Genomic DNA, 14,394 nt, shown 5'->3' with positions numbered 1-14,394 from the left:
GGGTTAGTTATAGTGTAGCGAGCTGAACATTTATCCGTAGGCTAGTAATGGCGACCTCTACCCCTGTTGCTACCAGGCAGTCCAGCCGGCGTAGCAGCATGAGCACCCCGCTCAGCCCTACACGCATCACCCGCTTGCAGGAGAAAGAAGACCTGCGGCACCTCAATGACCGCCTGGCCGTCTATATAGACAAAGTGAGGAGCCTGGAGAGCGAGAACAGCGTCCTGCAGCTGCAGGTCACCGAGCGAGAGGAGGTGCGGAGCCGGGAGGTGACCGGCCTCAAGGAGCTGTATGAGACCGAGCTAGCGGATGCACGGAGGTCACTGGACGACACCGCTCGGGAGAGAGCCAAACTGCAAATCGATTTGGGCAAGCTCAAGGGGGACCATGATCAGCTCCTTCATAGGTCAGTACTGGGACCCTTACTTTCTGTTCATTTATACAAAAGGGCTGCACAGTGACGGTCATGGCCGGTTTCTCGGCGGATGGGGCTGGCAGTCTGTAGTGGGATAACCATACTGGGGGCTCTTATTATAGTAGCATGTAACGCGCGGTTCTAACAGACTGTCTGATACAAGGCAGCTAGATGGACTGTCCGTTTAAGAGGAAACTTATCTATGAAAAATCAATGAGCTCCTCTATAGCGCGATCTCGATTAAGCGTGTGGTTGTAGTAAACGCCCATCCCCCACGTCATTGATTGGAGAGGAAGCTCGGGGCTCACAGCACGCTGCGAATTGTTTAGGATCAAGCGGCGTCCTTGATCGGTGCTTACACCGTATTGTATGTGGGCTCACTTGGAGGGGTAGAGGTTATAACGGTGTGAGAATGAAAAGGCGCGGGATAGATGTGTCTCGACTATAAGACCAAATGGGCTAAACACGGTGCAGTGTTGAAGGGCTAGAGTGTGCGTATCCGTTCACATTACCCTTCTATACTGGAGTATGGCGACTGCTTTCCAACCGCGTTATCTGCGGCTCGTGGCTGCTCTTGTTCGGTATAGAAGCAGGGAAGCCCCTGTCCTGTCAGTGTAGCGTTCTGGGCGTTGCTGGCTCCTCCCCCTGCCCGTTCATTGCTCTCCTGATCAGTACCGAACCTTCAATCATCGCGCCCTCCCCATTTCCTGCTAATAATGCAGTTTTGGCGCTAAAAACAGTTAACGCCCAATCTGTACATGTATTTGTACCAGGAACCCTCTAGATACGCATGTGGGAATACAGAAAGGCGGCGATCCCCTGTATTTAACTAGTTCAGTTTGTGGGTCATTGTGATGACCTTGGCTGGCGGCGTTAGCACTTAACATTTATGTTTTTGCGTTTGTCATTAAGCTTTGTTTGAAAAATGGCAGCGTTATAAAAAAAAAAAAAATATATATCCCATACTATGACCTGTAACTCGGCGTAACTAAATATGTGCCAATTTGATCCGTGGACCTGTGGGTTGTGACAATTCGGTCACTACCTCCCATTCATACGATTTCCTGTGTAGTGACAGATGGCCAGACAGTGTCCCCAGTTAACCCCTTTAGCACTGCTTGTTTGCCTGATTCAGGTGAATAGAAACAGATTGAATTCTATTCTACTCACATATACTGTATACATTCCCTTGTCGCTTTACTGATAGAACTTAGCCCCAGTGTTATCTGATGGTGAACTCACGATTGCGAATGGATTCATAAAATGGGAATACTTGCAGGAACGGTAATCTCTCCCATGCAAGAGATTTGTCTTGTGTGCCTTCAAGTACCGCAAAAGTTTTCTAAAGTGCCACGTTTGGTTTCTTTTTAGTGTTTTTTTAAGTTATACATGAATATTCCCACATATGGGGTTAATCATTTGTAACTGGGGATGGAACTGAGAAGGCCAGATTTACACAGAACAGGTGTGCCGGTGCTGCATACCTGGCTCCGTTTGCTGACGGGTGACATTAATGACAGCCTGTATATGTTGCCTCTTCAGCGTAACGCTGCGGGGTCAGGGGACTTGCGGCAGCTGCTGCTGGAATGAGACCGGTTAGTAATGTGATCTCCTCAAACTCCAGCGTTTCTGCATCGATTAGCCTTTCTGCAGATATTGGCCCTGATTCTACCTGTTTTGCCTGACCACGATAACAATGCCTGTTTCACTCTAATGCTTATTTGCATATACTTGCCCGCAGACATTCATGCTTTCTTGAGCAAAGATTTTTTTTTTTTTTTTTTTGCGCCAACCTTAAACCTGAGTGATGTGCTGGTTTAGGATGCCTGATTGTAACAGTCTTCATACCTTTTTAACATTTGGCATTTTAACCCATTTATCCTCAATTTGCGTCCTGCTTACTCTTACCAGATGAGCGTTGTAGGCTGGATGTTGCTGGCTTTGTTCTTTGTAGCCGGCCCTGCATGTGACACGCAGTAGTCTGCGATGAATGGACGACTGTTTCCTGTGCCGCTGTCCGATGTACGGCGAGCCTGCAGTCATTGGCAAGGAATGTGTGTAATGAGGCTTACATGTGTTACATCTGACGTGCTGTCTGCCCCATTTGGTGAAACAGAAATCTCGGCACCGACTCTCTGTGATCACCAAGTGACTGTTTGGAGTCTGTCAATTGTGCAAAGTGTTTAGTCGCTTTCGGAGTTGCGTTTTCTAGTAAGTTTATGTATCGAGTGAATACTGATACACCAGGAGTTGAGTTTTGTTGGGTCTTCTGGTTACTCTGAACTAGGCCAGCACTGTAAGGTGGACTCTGTTAATGGTATCTTTAAGAATTTGCTTTAGAACATGGGAATTCCTGTTGGGAATTGTTCTTTCATAAGGAAACTCTGTAACCTTTCTGTCGTGCCTCAGGCAGCCTTATTTTTGCACTATATGCCACGCCATGAAAATACATCTTTCCGGACTATTAAGTACACTTTTATGTGCACTCAGCCAAAGGTCTTCTGTTTTCTTCGTATTTTCTTCTGTTCCTAGACAAAACTGTTCACATAACTAAAATCAGAAAAGCTGGTCAGAGGCTACAGAAGCTCTCCTATGTATGACTTTTTCCTTCCCCCTCCCCAGAGCATGCTAGACAACCTAAAGTTCTTCTTGCAGCACTGTTGATGACTGCATGCTGTACACTTCATACATGCATCACCTGCGAAGCTATGGAAAGCGGCTTGGCCATTTCTGATGGTGTTTAGGCCTTCTCAAATGAGCTGTTGTAAGAACGTACTTGGTAGTTTAACTAGGTTTTTCTTAACCCCCTTCAAAATTGTGTGGATATTTAGGTGTTACAATCTTGTTGGGATTGTACCATAAGCTTTATCATGCCATAAAAGGTTAAATTATTTTGGGGAATTTTTAATACTGCATTGAAGACTCGCACTGTTCTTCTGTGATCGGCAAAATATGTCCCTAGTATGTGTTAAAGCACCAAGATACTGCAAACATCTCCCACTCAGTACGCTGCCTGATTTACTATTTGAAGTGACCATCACTGTATTTGGGGCTTAACTGAGGCCATATGTATGATACAAATGACGCCAGTTTACATTCACAAAATCTGTTTAGGAACAGTTACCTTGTATATCATTACAGGTGATCAGATTGCTTTCTGCTTTCACAATGTAATTCTTCTAAACAGTTACTCAAAGAAAGAAGGTGATCTTCATTCAGCACAAGCCAGGATTAAAGAACTTGAAGCTCTTCTCAGCTCCAAAGATGCAGCAATTTTCACTGTACAGAGTGAAAATAAATCGCTGGCGATGGAAGTGGATGACCTGAAAGCAGAACTAGCTCAGGTAAGAAACCTCAACTCTAGGCTCAGAGGATTGCTTATAATGCATTTTGAAATAAGGTGAGTAGTGCTAAACACATACACACTGACTCTAATCAGAGTGAATACTGTAGTCAGTCGGTGTACATGTGTAATTCCAGTCAGTATGTCTATTGTATTGTAGTGTCAGATTTAGCGTGTATCTGCCCAGTGTTGTAGTGTGGCGCTAGCGTGTTTGGTGGTTGTTACAGTATGACATAGGCATGAATGTAGGGCTGCAACAACTAATCGATAAAATCGATAATGAAATTCGTTGGCAACGAATTTCATTATCGATTAGTTGAATCGATTATAAAATGAGGGTTTTTTCAGAGCAAACGCTCTGAAAAATCCCCCTCATTATATAATCCGTTTAGTCTGACTCACCGTCTCACAGCAGCAGCTCCTACTTACTCCCCCTCCCTGTAATCACTGTGACAACTGGCCCCGCCCCTTCCTTCTCCAGGCCAGAACCACATGGCTGTGACACTCATCTAACTGTGTGTGTGTGTGTGTGTATATATATTATATATATATATTGTGTGTGTGTGTGTATATATATATATTATATATATATATATATATATTGTGTATGTGTGTGTATATATATATGTATGTTATATATATATATATATATATATATATATATATATATATATATTTGGGCTACTGAAAGTTAGGGGAGGTGGGGGTTAATTTAGGGGCAGTTATGGTTAGTGGGGTGTTTAGGGTTAATTTAGGAGCAGCTGTGGTTAATGGGGTGTTTAGGGTTAATTTAGGAGCAGCTGTGGTTAATGGGGTGTTTGGGGTTAATTTGAGGCAGTTGTGGTTAATGGTGTGTTTAGGGTTAATTTAGGGGATGCTGTGGTTGATGGGGTCTTTAGGGTTAATTTAGGGGATGCTGTGGTTAAGGGGGTGTTAAGGGTTAATTTAGGGGCAGTTATGGTTAATGGGGAGTTTAGGGTTAATTTAGGGGAATCTAAATCCTGGGGGCAGTGAAGTGACATATCTGGGGGTATAAGGCATATACAGTATATAAGGCATATGTGGGGAGGGCAGTGTGGCATGTCTGGGGAGGACGGAGTGGTGTATCAGGGTGTATAAGGCATATCTGGGGGTAGAGTGGCATATCTGGGGGTAGAGGAGTGGCATGTCTGGGAGGCAGGGTGGCATGTCTGGGGAGGATGGAGTGGGGTATCAGGGGATATAAGGCGCATCAGGCACAGTGGCAGATGTGGGAGGCAGCGTGGAGTGGCAGATGTGGGAGGCAGCGTGGAGTGGCAGATGTGGGAGGCAGCGTGGAGTGGCAGATGTGGGAGGCAGCGTGGAGTGGCAGATGTGGGAGGCAGCGTGGAGTGCTGTGGGAGGCAGCGTGGCATATGTGGGGGGGGGCAGCATGGCATGTCTGGGAGGCAGCGTAGCAAGCCTGGGCTCAAATGTGCATATATTGGGGGGCTGGTTGGGAAATAAAGACAAGAAATGTATTATCAAAGTTATTCTGCTGTTTGTATTTAACATCATTTGTTTATTAAATTATTTTAAATAAATGAAAAATTTACATTCATTTTTTTTATCCGATTAATCGATTAATCGAAAAAATAATCGGCCAACTAATCGATTATTAAAATCGTTAGTTGCAGCCCTACATGAATGTGTATGTTGTTGGCATGTGTGTACATGAGTGTAGTATGTCTGCATGTGTTACGGTAAGGTTAGTGTTTGAGCACGCTGGTGTTTTATACACTGTTTATTAGCCTGTGTAAATACATGTTAGTGTATGGCAAGGCTTGACAAACCCCAATAGCCAGGAAAATAAAACCATAATTGGTGAAGGAATATAAAGCTGGCTCCTAGGTTCAAACCAAATTTGTTGGACCCCCCCCTTTTTCCAGCAGTTTCCTATTGTTTTGGTATTCTGCTTGTAATCTATAGAAACCAAAAGTGCGACACCAATTTAACCCTATGAATTATGTCTAGAGCTGCAACTAACGATTATTTTAATAATCTATTAGTTGGCCGATTATTTTTTCGATCGGATAAAAAAAAATGCAAGTTTTTTTAATTTAAAATAAGAAAAAACTTACAATTTACACTTTCGTCTCTTTATCACAATGGCATTTCTCTATTCACCTTATTTTACTGACATAATAAGCTACAAGAACCCAAACAGTGTTTCTCAAACTAGGTTTTAATACAAAGTTATTAGTAAATATTAATTCATGTTAACTATTTTTAATATTTAATAAGACCTTGTTTATATTTTATTTACCAAACTGCTCCAGTTATCCACATCTGACCCCCAGCTTGCCACTCTGCCCCAGATATGCCTTATACCTCCTATATGCCAGATTCCACTGTGCCCCCAGATATGCCTTATACTCATATGCCAGTGATATGCAACTGAACCCCCTGATATGCCTAATATCGATATGCCACTCGCCCCCATTTATGCCTTATACCTCCCTATATGCCACTGTGCACCCTGATATGCCACTCTGCTCCCCATAAATGCCCTGCACCACCCTGAAATTCATTATACTCCCTGATTCACCACTCTGCCTACCCCAGATATGCCACTGGAGTGGAGAGGCGGAAGTTGTCTGTGCGCATCGCACGGACACCCAGCGGCTGACAGTGAGGGGAGTCCAGGTCCCCTGCAGCGTTGCGGGGGATCTGGATTCTAGTGTTATAATCCTATCTCTGTTTGAGGTCGGCTTATATAAGGAGAGTTTTTCAGAGCGTTTGCTCTGGGGGGGAAAAAAACCTCTTTATAATCGATAAAAACTGATTCGATTAATCGATAATGAAAATAGTTATCGATTAGTTGTTGCAGCCCTAATTATGTCACTGGTCACATTGTGTAAACGGTTGCTTTTAATGTTCCCACCAAGTTAATGTATTTGGGCTTAATATATTTGTGTATATCTATACAAATGGGCAAGTCAAACCAATGTACTGCAACTACTGTATCCTATGATCACATTGCCATTCTATTTGTTGCCAGATCTTTAAAATTGTATTTTACTTATTAGGTTGAAGCCACTCTGGCTCTGGCAAGGAAACAGCTTGGTGAAGAAACTCTGGCAAAAGTTGAGCTTGAAAATCGTTGCCAGTCTCTTACAGAAGAGCTTGATTTCCGCAAAAACATCTACGAAGAGGTAATCGTTTGAACATCAAACTTTATCCAAGATGAATTGCAAGTCAAGTAGACTTGACTAATGATCTGCAATGATGAACTTGATAAACTTCCAGTTTTAAGCAGATAGAGCATCTGGTGCATTTGCTTCCTGCTCATAAGCAATCCATTTACCACTTTAAACTTGCTCACATTCTTAATATTTTGTTTTTCTTCCTCCAGGAAATAAAAGAAACCAGGCGACGACATGAGACCCGCTTGGTTGAGGTGGATTCTGGTCGCCAAGTAGAGTATGAACACAAGCTTGCTCAAGCACTCACTGAGATGAGAGTTCAGCATGATGAGCAAGTTAGCCTGTACAAAGAAGAATTGGAGAACACCTACCATGCTAAGGTAGGAAAATTAAATCTGCTGAGATGAGTATTATGGGCAAAGACCTACACAAGTTTCCTTTAACTCTATAATTTATGTTGTATTTAGATGTTTAAATAGCTTAATGGAGAAGGCCATGGTAGAGTGACAGAATACAGGTTGTAGTTAACGGTGTAAAATCAGTGGAAGCTCTTGTTACTAGTAGGATACCTCAAGGATCTGTATTGGGACCTGTACTTTTCAATATCGGCAGTGTTACAAAGACTCCTAAGGGTGCAGATAACAGAAACATATGCAACAGAGTAGATCTTCCATGTGGGGGAAAGGGCAAATGATTAAAAAATGGTTGCCTGGCCGCTGCAGTCTGATATAAAATATTGCATCTAGGACATAACATCCCAAGGCAGAACATAGTATTTTGGGTACTCTGTGTAAATTGTAAGTGTTGTGTACCGTTCTGAAGGCATATTGACAAGTTGGAGAGAGTTCAGAACTACTAAAATACAGACTTGCAGGATAAGATACTTGGAATCATATCCCTAATTGGTGGAGGGGAGAGGTGATAAAAGCATGTAAATGCTTCCAACTGCAATCTGCTCAATGCCTTTATTTTAGAGAAGAAACAAGAGGCCGTAGTTTAAAAGCGTTTAGTCAGAGGCTTAAATTTAATGTAAGGAAGTTTCCCTTTACTGAATCTACATGCACGGGATAGACTGTTATTTTGAATCTAAGATATGACTTATTCAGGTTTGTCTTTACATGAGGGAAAAAAGAGCAAACTAGAAGGGCTGAATGGGTCTTATCTGCTGTCAACTCTGATGTGTCTGATCTTTTCCCATAGACATGTGCAGGGTAACTGCAGTGTTCTGTGACTAATTTCCATAGGAAATGGCATTTCAAAACTACGCACAGAAATTGTATGTTTTGTGAAATTTCCGCGTATGGTGCGCTTCCTCTTTTTTTGGATGATCTGTTTTCTTTTTGGCTAAAATACCTTCTACCTTTCAGTTGGAGAACGCTCGCCTGTGTCAGGAGATGAGCAGTTCGTCTGCAAACAGCTCGCGTGAGGAACTTATGGAAAGCCGCCTGCGCATTGAGAACCTTACTTCCCAACTCTCAGAACTGCAAAAAGAGGTAAGGACCGGATCCGTGTTTTGTCTTAGAAATCAAAACAAGCTGTAGATACATTTGATGTCCCCATGAGAAGTAAACTTATGGGGCTTCGTGTATAATTCAAATTCGGCAGCAGTGTCCCTTGTAGTAAAACATGGATGCATGTTTATAGAAATTAAGTTAGAGGTGTCTGCACCTGGCCCAGAAGCTAAAGGCGGCTTAATGTGGACGACTTGTCAGATCCAGAGAATCTCAATATATGCTGATTGCGGAGCACGGAGCTGATTAAAGTGCTGAACTGCTTCCATGTCTTCTGCCAAACTGAAGGTGTCTCCTTGTAAACCTTCTCTTTCTGGGCTGCAGTAACAATGTTTCTCTTGTTCTTGATAGTCTAGGGCATGGTATGATCGGATACAAGAGCTCGAGGAAATGCTGTCGAAGGAAAGGGACAATAGCCGAAGAATGCTGGCAGAAAGAGAGAGGGAGATGGCTGAGATAAGAGATCAAATGCAACAGCAGCTCAGTGACTACGAGCAACTTCTGGATGTGAAGCTGGCCCTCGACATGGAAATCAGTGCCTATAGGAAGCTGCTGGAAGGAGAAGAGGAGAGGTAAAATCAGATGTGGTTTTGTATGTAAGCCCTGTCCTTTGTAGAGCTGTGTATCTAGTATTGTTGCTTGCATTCAGGCTTAGTTGTACTTTACATTCCTGTCCCTCTTGCTTGGATGTTTTCTAGCCGTCATTTCATTCCCTCTTTATCTGCTTGTTCTTGGAGCACAGTAACCCTTTATTGATAACTTTAGTGTCACATATGCCAGACTTCACTCTCAATAAAAAAAAAAAAAAAAATTTTAATTTGTGCATTTTTCAGACTGAACCTATCTCCAAGCCCAACTTCCCGTGTGACAGTGTCTCGAGCCTCATCGAGCCGCAGTGTCCGCACCACTAGAGGCAAAAGGAAGAGAATTGATGTTGAGGAGTCTGAGGCCAGCAGCAGTGTAACCATCGCCCATTCTGCTTCTGCAACTGGCAATGTCTGCTTTGAGGAACTGGATATTGATGGCAAATTTATCAGGCTCAAAAATAACTCTGAGCAGGTCAGAAATAGTCTCACTACCCTTACCTACTCTGTAGCTGTAGTTCACTTGGTAGTGGGGTAGTTTCATTAATTGAAAATTGTGATTTTATGTACAGGATCAACCACTAGGAGGATGGGAGATGACTAAAGTAATTGGAGAAACATCAGCAACTTACAAGTTTACCTCAAGATATGTGCTCAAAGCCGGCCAGACCGTAACGGTAAGTACAAATGCGCTATCGTCCACAAGCATACTGAAAACTTGTGGTTCTGAGTTTAGCAGTTACCTACTTGACAATTCCTGTAACATAAAATAATGGCCTTAATGTCCTTTAAGATAGGAGTAACTTGAATTTTTTTGATTATCTCAACTAGATCTGGGCTGCAAATGCTGGAGTTCCTGCAAGTCCACCATCTGATCTTCTCTGGAAGAACCAGAACTCTTGGGGAACTGGTGAAGATGTGAAAGTAATCCTGAACAATCCTCAGGGAGAGGTATGTGTAACGTTCTCAATTGTGCAGCATGTCCTAAAACCCATCTGCATGCCTTCACACATGGCATGGCCCACTTCTTATGCAGGAACACTGAAATAAGGCCCGTTCATGCTTTCAGGGACAGACTTGGCTTTAACTGTAATCCACCCTGTAGGTCTTAACTATTGACTCGTTCTTTTCATAGGAGGTCGCTCAAAGAAAAACGGTGTATACCACCACTATACCAGAAGAGGAGGAGGAGGTGCTGGAGGAGGAGATTTTGGAGGAGCTGGAAGAGCCTGTTCCATCTAAAAAGGTACTTTGGCATTTATATATACAAAATGCTTTTTGTGCCTCTCCAGACTTATAGTTTTACTATGGCCAGTTTGTGGTAAATCTTTTCTGCCTTCTGTATGCAGTAGGCTTTACCAGTATACCACCCAGCTGTAACTTGCTAGCTTTTACTTCCATAACAAGGGTTATTTGTAAATTTGGAAATGTCCCAGCAGTCGAGTATCTTTTCTTTTTTCCAGGGAGCTGATAGAGGCTGTGCCATCATGTAAAAATCAAACTTCAAGCAAGTACCATCTTACGAGATCTGAGCCTTCAGGAAGCATGGCCTATTTTTGTATTGGTGTTCAACTTCCATGATGCCAACCATGGCCTTATTTTCTTTTTTACATTAAATAACACAAAGGACCATTTGTACTAGTGAAAGATCTGTGACCTTTTTTGGAAATGTGAAATGACTAGTTTTGTGCGCTGTTTTTCTCTGAGTGACTAATCCCAGGAGTGTGATATTCCTGAACAAGCGTCAGATTTTAGATTTTTAGTTTTTTATCTTGTCACCTGTCCGTCACACATGACTGAGCAGAGGCACTGTTCACTCGGGGAATTTGCTTCCTGATTTTGTACTGAACATATTTTCTATTACAACTCCAGAACATTGAAATTGAACTTTGAAGAAATAACCCTTTTTTGTTTTATAAGGTTTTATTTGTATTTTGTGAAAATGCAACTGTTTTACTGAACTTTTTAGGTTAGTGTGGTGGGTGGGTAATGTAGCAAATTTTAAAGACTGAAACCATGGTTTACAGAATAAAATAAAATTATGGTTTTTACTGGTGTGTCCTGGCTGTGATGTTGAAACCAAGATACCGCATGCAAGAATCCTCACCTACACAAAGGTTACGCTGCTAGCTCTGTTCTAGTATCGGTGGTGAATATGCGTCACTATTGGGATTTGTCGTATCTCACACAAGCTTTAATTAACATAGCAAGTCAAGTTTAAGTATTAACTACAGTAACATTATATAGACTTAAATCTGAATGGATGAGGTGGCCTATATGCTCTTAAGCTTGCAAGGTCGGTTCACTCGTTTTCCGAAGATTAATGAATTAATAGGAGAATGTGTTTATGTTAATGTTTATACTCGTGATTACAGGTTGGTCACAATCTATCCAGAGAATAGTTGAAATTTCTGCTTTTCATGGAGACTCTGAAGCATTCAATTTGATTTTTTTTTATGATAAATTCGAGATCGGTGTAACCACGTTCAATGTAATAAGATATTTAAACCATCTTCCATAGTCGTAAGATTTGTATCTGACAGCGTATCTACACATCTTAGGTATATATTTTGCAGCAAAGCGCTTAGATGTCATGACACCGCATGGAATGAATGTTTAAATGCATGCAGTTTATGCCGTATCCGTCCGGCAAGACTTCATTGTCATGCGAAGCAATGGCTGCTGGTTTCCTCCGCCATCAGTCCGATGTTTCCAAGCTTTTGGTATTTTTATTGGCTGCAAGATGTGGAAATAGAGACAAGGCACCATTTTACTGAAACATCTGTTCAGGGATTTACAAGTGTTCAGGGTGTAAATATGACAACTCAAGCGGTCTTCAAATTCAGGCCACTCATTTATCCATAAGGTGCTTTTATTTTATTTTTTTTAACCCAAAGTATCTGTATTTATACACATGGGTGCAAAGGTTTGTATAGTACCACAATGTTTTTGTTTTTTTTAAAATAATTTATTACAAAGTGGTAAATTATTGTAGTGAATACTTATTATTCCGGAATACATTAACAGCCTAATTTTTTGATCTGTTGGAGAATAGTGTGTTCGAAACGACTTTATTGTCAAACAAGTGTAAACATTTAGCGTAGTGCAAACAATACAGAAAATTCACAGTAATAGACTGCAAAAACATGTTTACTGAATTATCAAAGTATGATACTTGGTTACAATTCCTGTCTGTGTGAGGAGGTGGCCGTAATCTGTTTAACTCATAATGAAATATGCTGTAGGAAATGGGTTGTGGGGGATGGTTTACTTATTCTGAGGTTGGTACAAGATCACTTCAACCAAAAAGGAGTACCAATGTTTGCTGCAGGGCCATGCTGTCCCTTCAGGCTTAAAATCGAGAGGAAGAGGATTCATTTAACAAAGGTCAACCATTCTAAAACCACGCTGGAGCCGTGCCTGGTGTATTTTAACCCCCAAAACTAAAGTGATGCCTTTCACTGGACCTCAACCCGGTTGAACACCTTTGGGTGTTGAAAAGAGACAAGGCGAAACACGCAGATCTAGACACTCTGGAAGACGCTAAAGTAATCCTGGCGTGATCACGCTAGACAGTCATAAAACAAATCTCCATGTGCCTGCCTTCGTTGTTGATGTCACAGGACAACTAAACATTTAACAATACTTTTTGATACATGATTTAAACAGAACCGTTTAGTGTCCTGACACCCTCGCTATAGAAGAGTGTATTAAAATACTCTGAGCACTACAGTCCCGGATGTTTTCATAAGGGTCAAATTATTTTTTGTCATTACTACCATATTTGATGAACCTGCACACATTATACATCATTTTGTTCAGAAGTAGGACCACCTTTTAAAATCATAGAAGTTGTATGCTTTATATTTTATCCCATATTACATTTTTCAACATTTTATTTTAATGTATGTTTGTTTCCAGTGGAGTATGGCTTGAGGTTGCTTTGGGAATTTCTCATGTATTTTTTATGCCATTGATATTGTGACATCCCAATTTAATTTTTTATTTCATTTATATTTCGTCCCCCCCCTTTTTTTTTTTTTTTTTAATGAAAACATTTTTGGAAGGGGGAGAAACTTTTTCTTCCTCTCCTCCTGATCAGTTTGTGCCGATCACGATGTGACCAGCCAGCAGGTGGCGCAATGGGAGAGCCCAGCATTGTCGGCAGGGCAAGGGAGAGTACAGGCTGTTAACAAACAGCCCGATCTGTGTAGCATTGGTAAGATGTCCCTACCACTGCAACAAAGTCAAGACGTAACTACGTCCCAATGGGCTTTTTGGCACAAGTTTTAAGCTTGAGGGAAGTGAGTATATACAAGAAGATGATTTTGGCCAAACATCTGCAAGGCATTTAGCGGGGAGCGTGTGGAAAGGGGTAAATGCATAGGAGAGGAGTCTGCAGAATTTTTTAGACTGCTGCATATTAGCCATTGTACTATGTTATCTTGGCCCAATCTACTAGACAAACAACTTGACTCATCATATTGCCTGGGGTGAACAATATAATACCACTAACTAATGAAAGTCTATGGAGAAAGAGACTTCATTAAAGAATTGGTGCAGTGTTGGTGGTTGAGCAGGGAGTCATCCAAATATCACGGCTGATAACAGCCTCCAGACCTGCAGTTAAAGGACTTTTATTGGAACAAAATAAGTTAAAACCCAAGTTTTTGTCAGTTTGTCACACTACTGTACACAGAACTGTACTTTATGTTAAGGAAGAACAATATTTCATATGGAGAACGCTGAAAAAGTTAAGATGTATTGACAGCTCTATCGAGCAGGTGCTTGTGCAGTTGACAGGTTGATGGGGGCTGATGTGTATCAGAAGTCAGCAGCTGTACGGGTGAAAGCTGACGCCACAGGATCAAGCATCTGCTACTGTAACAGTTGCAACCCTGGATTGCGTCTCTTTAAAACAATAGTATGTTCTGTGTCACCCTTGCAAACACTTTGGTTTCAAGTAACTGAACAGTTGTCTTTTTGTTGAAAATGAAGAACAGGTTTCAGCATGAATATATATCGTTGGTATTGGCTGGGTATGCTCTGACTTAGTTAAAGCTCGATGATGTCTTATACTGTAGCGAACTCAGCACCTTGACTCACCTTTGACCATCACATTTTTGTCTTACTAGTATAGGATTAAAAAATAATTTTCCAAAGTGTACTGTTTTTTTTTTTTTACATAATCCAAAATACAGTATTTCCACACTGCTGCTAATTAGCCATTCATAGTCTAGCTCTAGTATCAGCCTATTCTACTAGGGCCTGCAAACACACTGACTTCTTACCACACTGCTTCTGGTAAACAAGAAGATTCCTCAGTCTTAATCACCCAGCCTGACACTGGATTTTGCTGTGCAGGTCAGCACAGTGT

At 41.7% G+C, this 14,394-nt stretch overlaps 1 protein-coding gene across 1 annotated transcript; it reads left to right on the top strand.

The window, feature by feature from the left end:
• Positions 1-11,068, top strand: LMNB1 (lamin B1). Its single transcript, XM_053473784.1, has 11 exons — positions 1-406; positions 3,603-3,759; positions 6,806-6,931; positions 7,132-7,302; positions 8,290-8,415; positions 8,785-9,005; positions 9,267-9,492; positions 9,590-9,694; positions 9,849-9,968; positions 10,153-10,263; positions 10,481-11,068. Exons 1-11 carry the CDS (start codon positions 48-50, stop codon positions 10,508-10,510), a joined length of 1,752 nt encoding a protein of 583 aa, XP_053329759.1. The 5' UTR covers positions 1-47; the 3' UTR covers positions 10,511-11,068.
• The last annotated feature ends 3,326 nt before the right edge of the window (positions 11,069-14,394 follow it).

This window comes from Spea bombifrons, chromosome 1 (assembly GCF_027358695.1).
Source record: "Spea bombifrons isolate aSpeBom1 chromosome 1, aSpeBom1.2.pri, whole genome shotgun sequence".
Lineage (NCBI taxonomy): Eukaryota > Metazoa > Chordata > Amphibia > Anura > Pelobatidae > Spea > Spea bombifrons.
The sequence above is the reverse complement of the archived record's forward strand: the minus strand, read 5'-3'. Positions and strand labels throughout refer to the sequence as shown.